The 6,256-nt window shown below is 33.3% G+C and overlaps 1 protein-coding gene across 1 annotated transcript; it reads left to right on the top strand.

Moving 5' to 3' along the window:
- Positions 1-209: 209 nt before the first annotated feature.
- Positions 210-5,472, top strand: LOC149925450 (uncharacterized). Its single transcript, XM_090160020.1, has 9 exons — positions 210-412; positions 989-1,041; positions 1,126-1,212; positions 1,708-1,815; positions 2,481-2,672; positions 2,738-2,829; positions 3,321-3,431; positions 5,108-5,201; positions 5,267-5,472. The coding sequence occupies exons 2-9, from the start codon at positions 1,023-1,025 to the stop codon at positions 5,410-5,412; spliced, it is 849 nt and encodes a 282-aa protein (XP_090016146.1). The 5' UTR covers positions 210-412; positions 989-1,022; the 3' UTR covers positions 5,413-5,472.
- The last annotated feature ends 784 nt before the right edge of the window (positions 5,473-6,256 follow it).

The following is a 6,256-nucleotide window of genomic DNA, read 5'->3' as shown; positions in this document are numbered from 1 at the left end:
AGTGAAATCGTATCTACTGCGTTCGTCGCGTGTTCCACTACACTCATTCCCTTAAAATACACTTTACCCTTATACACGGCTTCATAAATTCTTGTTTACTATAGCCAATCATATGTTCAAGGTAATTTTTAATGAGTGTAATAAATCATTGTGCAGGGTATAAATTAGGCTCAAAATAACTTTTATTTCATAAAGCTATGATTGTCAGGTCCATGAAGTATGGATCAAGATAATGAAATAAACTAATTCCCATGTGGATGTGTTGTTTAGGCAGGGTTTAGGGGACGTTTGTGACTTCATTCCCCCCATTAAATCACCCATATCTAATAAACTCTTCTGTAATATATCTTAGCAAATATTATGAGAAGAAACACATTTGGGGAATACTATTTCTAGATCTAGATGGTCTTATGTATGTACTAATCTTATTTCCTTATACACTTCGTTGATATTTAACTGTTACATCAAAATTTGCTTTCAAAACTTTGTCAACACAATGTCTAACTTATGTTACTTATGGCATTAATAATAAAATTCTTAAACTTTAGAAGCTTTGGCACAAATAGTAAGCTTTAAATGATTGCAGATATTTTTAAACTTTTTGACCCACTTACCACTTAATTACAATTTTGGACAGTTTAATTTTATATTTTGTACATTATAGTTGATTTAATAAAGTGGCTTTTACTCTCATTTTAATTTATATTTGGGTCAATTTAATATTAAGTGTTTTTAATATATGGCTGGTTTAATTTTAGTGATCCATCTATAAATGTTTTATTTAAACAGGGTACGTGTTTCGGACAAAAAATTTAAACCAGTGTTCATATTATGTAAATTTTAAATTCAGGGTAATTTATAACATTCTTATCTTAAAGTTATCTGAACTTCATTTTATTGTCATCTGAAGAGGGTATTAGAAATATCAATGAAATTCATTTACTATTAAGTTTTACTATTTTTATAACTTATTATAATACGTTCTCAGGTTTTATATTGCTGCATCTTGAAAATACGGAAAAATGATCCCTGTTTTTGGATGTAAGCTATTGTATTAATATTTCTCCGTATTACCTCTTATTTTAAAATAATTAATTGTATGTGTGTTAATGTAATTGGTTTCAGTTGGAACTTACAAAATAAAAGATGGTGAAAAAATTTTGCAACTTGTGGAGCTTGCTGTTAAAACAATTGGGTCTTATAAGTTGATTGGTAATTATTTTTACTAACTCACTAGTAGACAAAATTGTAACTTTAAACCTTATAAAACTAAGATGTTCTTGTGCACTCAGAAATCTGAAATAACTTTAATTGCTCAAAATCTTTAAAAACTGTAAAATTTAATCTTAAATTTAATATCAGATTTCAAACTCTCAGTTTTGGAAATCACCTTGAGATGCTAAGCAGTTACACCAAATTCACAAGTGTCCAATTCCATGGGTTATAAATGGCCACAGAATCAAATAAAAAATTCAACTTGATTTCTGGTAGCACCTTCTCTAATGGGGGACCCTAGCTGGTAGTAGTTAATCTGGCCAATCGTATTTTAGTATTTTTATAACTATAATTTCTGAGGATATAGTAGCAAACTAGTTATATTCATCAAGCTATTCTGTTACCGTTTAAACCCAGGTTCTCAATTTTATGCCCTTCATTTGAAATAAATTATTTTATAAATAAATAAATTGGTACTTTAATATTTTATAGACACAGCATCTGTATATCAAAATGAGCAATTTATCGGGGAAGCCTTGACTTATTTGTATGAAAAACATTCAAAGAAACGGGAAGATATTTTCATAACCAGTAAACTAGGTATGTATAAGTTATCAAGGATTTTGGGATTTCAGGGGAGTTTCTGTTGAAAAATTTGCTGTATAGTTAAAACTTGGGGTTTAATCAATTTGAACCCACTTCATGAGGAGGTGTTGAGAAACAAAACTGTTATATTATTTCACTGTTGAATACCAATGGTAGTTCAAAGCCCTCTTATGGCGTTTTCCATTGGAGTCCTCTGAGCGCTCCTGGAGCGCTCCTAAATATAAAACGTGTTCCATTGGGACAAAAAGGGCAACTCCAAAAAGGAGGCACGTCTTCCATTGGCACTGTTGCTCCCTCGCGGATTGATCCGAGCTGCCCCAAATCGAGGGACGGGGCAACCAATAAAGAACAATCTTTAAGCAAAGTGACTTCGAGAAAAATTTGTATTCCATTGGGAGGGCTGAAAGTCTAGTCCTCCGAGCACCTAGCGGAGTTCTCCGTGGTAGAGCGATGACGTAGAAGGAAGGCAAATCCAGATCACGCTCGGAGCAGTCCCAATGGAAACCGCCATTATGCTACACTGAAAATATGAGTAATAACAGCGGAGTTTGAACAAGATCCTCCCTTTTTAGCCTTCACTATTCTTAAACTCTACTTTTGATGCAAAGAAAGGAACTAGTGATATTTTTAAATTTAATGAACATTTGCTTTCCCTGCAGCCCCCTCTGAACAAGGTTATGATAACTGTATTGCGGCAGTTAAAAGGTCTCTGGAAAAGCTTAGGACTCCATATCTTGATTTATACTTAATTCACTGGCCAGGGACATCAGGCGGAATTCCCCCAAACGACACTCAGCATTCTGTTTTAAGGAAAGAGTCTTGGAAGGCGATGGAGAAACTTCATGAAGACGGTATCAAAATTTGGTACCATTGTGGAGAGTTTTTTGTTGGATAAATATTTCGATTATATTTTCAGGAGTTCTCAAAAATATAGGAGTATCAAATTACACTGTGAATCATCTAGAAGAACTTCTTTCTTATGCCAAAATCCCTCCAGCTGTTAATCAAGTAAAAAGAAAATGATGGCTACATACTCTGACATCATATTGACCAGTGGTGGCGGAATACGAGGTACATTGTACCCTCCTAGCTTTCAAGCGTGGGTACAATTAATGTATTTGTACCACCCAAATTGCCCTTCCAAAAATTTCATAAATTAGATTTTGGTCTATAATTTTCCAAACCCTCAGAAATAATAATTACACTATACATAATATATTCATATAATTATACAAATTAAGAAAGTTTATTTAATTTAATACTGAATTAGACTTTCTATTTAAACACTGTTCTGTTGTCATGAAAATCACTAGAAAATATGCCATAGAAATTTAGTAAAACAAAAAACCAAAATCATCATAGTTTTTGGCTTAATAAAAAAAAATTATTGAAACGCTGTGGGGCTACCCCAGATTTTTACTTTAGTACACCACCAAATATTTTCCTTCCGCTGCCACTGTTATTGACAGAAAAAATAAATTTATGCTTGAAAATTTTAGGTTGAATGCCATCCTTATTTGACTCAATGCCAATTGAGATCTTTTTGTGACCAAAATAATATCCATATTCAGTGTTATTCATCGTTGGGTGGAAATAAAGGAAAAGATGAAGTAAGATATACTTTTTATTTGCTCCAGCTCAATAAGCCGGTAATTGTTTCTAGGGCTGTGCGAGTACCCAAAAATTGCGAGTACTCGGTACTCGGACTCGAAATAGGTCATTTTATTACTCGCCCGAGTACCCGATTCTCACAAAAACGGTAAATAATTACTCGAAGCGGACTCGAGTAAATAGATAATTTGAAAATTACCCGGCGAGTCCAATATACAAAAATAAAATTGTAAGGGACTAATTTTAAAGTCAATGAATAAATTACCCAAAGTTTATCATAACACAAAATAAACTTTATTTATCACCAAAATTACTGGTCTGAGTGTTGTCCTCTCGAGGTGGCCTTCTTATTAGGTATCTTTCCATTTAGCGGCACTACAATAATTCTGTAAACCCTTCACCTCAGCCTCCTTCTAGCAACTTCCCTCTAATAGGCTGACGTTTTACTCTTTATATGGTAACGGGGTTACACTATAGCGCCACCCGCGGCCGTTGGTGGTAATGATTTGGACTAGGGCCAAATCTGGCCTTACAAAATCACTTTGATATTTGGTTACTTTCATACGGCTTTCAAATAATTCTGAAATAGCGCTGCTGTAGCGGTTTTGCAGTTCTCGATTTGTTCGCCATGAGTCATGGCGTCGAGTGTGCCTCTGGTTGCCTGTTGTTTTAGTTTTACTTTCTTTCTCAAATCTTCAGCAAGGTCGTTTTTTGCTCTAGTCTTATTTTTCTTAGATGATCTCCAGTTTCTCAAGTTAGTTAAAGTTTTCAAAAATGAATAAAGTTCGTGAATTACTAAAAAAACTTTTTAATTAGCAACCACTATTAATAAATTTACAAATTTAATGATTATTTAAACAGCGGTAAATAAATTTAAGACTCGAATTGGACTCGTTAAAAAAATTCCCGACTTAAAAACTAGATCTTTAGGACTCGAAGACTCGCGAGCCACAATTTTTAGGACTTGAGACTACTTGAAATTTAAAAAAATAGGACTCGCACACCCCTAATTGTTTCTCTCAGAGGGCTTAATGTGAGCTGGTTTTGTGAATAACTTTATTTAAAGACTGTTAGGGGGTGGGGGGAGTTCACGTGTCTAAGCCAAGTTTTACAAAAAAAAACTGCTTTTTAAAGCATGTGGTGGCTTGACAATAAAGTAGCTCTTTTTTGTGGCTAGTGTCCACTTATTGGTATCCCTCGCGTTGATTGGATCATTTGTAAATTGGTCAATAACATAAGTTACAGCAATTATAAACAATATTTTTACATTCGATATATAATTTAGGATAAAGCCCACTAAATAGAGTATAAGTTGTCATTTGGCTATTATAAATTTTCACTTCCTTTGCAGTGGCGTAACTAGGAACTCCGGGGCCCCAACGCGACAAACGACTCTGAGCCCTTTTAAATAGCACCGATTTTAATCAGAAACGTTTGGGGGCCTCCTAATTCTCGGGGCCCCCCGCGCCGTGTGGTCTGCTATTTACGCCACTGTTCCATTGACAATAGATGGCACCATGCTCTACAGTAAAGTCGTGTTTTTCGAAAAATCTGATAGATTCATGTTCATCTCTAATAACAGGGGCTTTTTCATAATACAGGTGGCAATGATAGAGCCGCCACTTACTTTAACCTTTTTTGAGACTTAAGACTGACACAAATTTAAATTTTTCAGCTCTTATCTGATGAAACTGTGAAAAAAATTGCTAATTTTCATAATAAAACTACCGCTCAGATTTTGCTTAAGTGGGCATTACAACATAACATGAGTAAGAAAAATCCTAATGCTAAATTGGCGCAATATCTGATTTATTAAGTTTTAATATTATGAAAGGTGTAATTCCAAAAACTGAAAATCTGGAGAGACTGAAGGAAAACTCTGAGCTTTTTGATTTTAAATTAGCGGATGAGGAATTAAAAGAGCTGGATAATTTGAATAAGGATTTGCATTATTGTTGGGATCCAACTCCGATACTTTGAAACAAATTTTTGAAATTAATCTTTTGTATGAAATAAAATATTATAAGTTGTTGCTATGAACTGCGTCTCTTAAAATTTAAGCACTCTGAACTGTTCTTCATATGAAAAGCTTCTCATTTCCAAATTTAAAGACTAAAACTGGACGTTAGCAAGGGAGGGAACACCAGATTGGTTGTTTTTGCCTGTTGATGTGAAACAAATATCTATGGCATATGTAAATAAAAATCCCTTATGCATTTCATATAGAATAAATTTAGAGAGTACATGATAACATCTTGCCTGCTGAAATTGGTACCAGTGCTTAAACGAGTCAGCAGACCAAAATTATGCTACTTTACATCTTAGTCTATATCGCAACTTTTCATCTTAAATTTATTTGGAATATAATACAATTAAAAAATAGTAATAATACACTTTAAACTTAGCTTCAGTAAAAATTAGATTCAATGAATACAAATAACTAATTTTATTAATTTACATGGTTTTTTGTCAAAATAACTTTTTCAAAAGTCCTTATAAAATACAGTCTCATAAGTACCGTTTATATTTTGTTTTTATGCTTTGCCTTAGTCTTTTTTTAACTCCTACCATACATAACACCTGTGGAAAGACACCTGCCCTGTTTTTTAAAAACTTGTATAAATCACACTTCAATAAATAATGCATTTCACCAATAGCATTTTTTTCAACTCAACTTGAGGTAACCAATCTTGTCATGGACCATAAAATTGGTGCTCTTATAATAAAAATTTCAATGTAATTAAGGCTTTGAAATGAAAGGTGAAGAAATCATAAATTCATACAAAAAACCTGATATTATTTTGGAGATAAATAAAAATCACGC

The sequence above is a fragment of the Leiobunum rupestre genome, chromosome 10, assembly GCF_980474605.1.
Source record: "Leiobunum rupestre chromosome 10, qqLeiRupe1.1.hap1, whole genome shotgun sequence".
Taxonomy (NCBI): domain Eukaryota; kingdom Metazoa; phylum Arthropoda; class Arachnida; order Opiliones; family Sclerosomatidae; genus Leiobunum; species Leiobunum rupestre.
The sequence above is the reverse complement of the archived record's forward strand: the minus strand, read 5'-3'. Positions and strand labels throughout refer to the sequence as shown.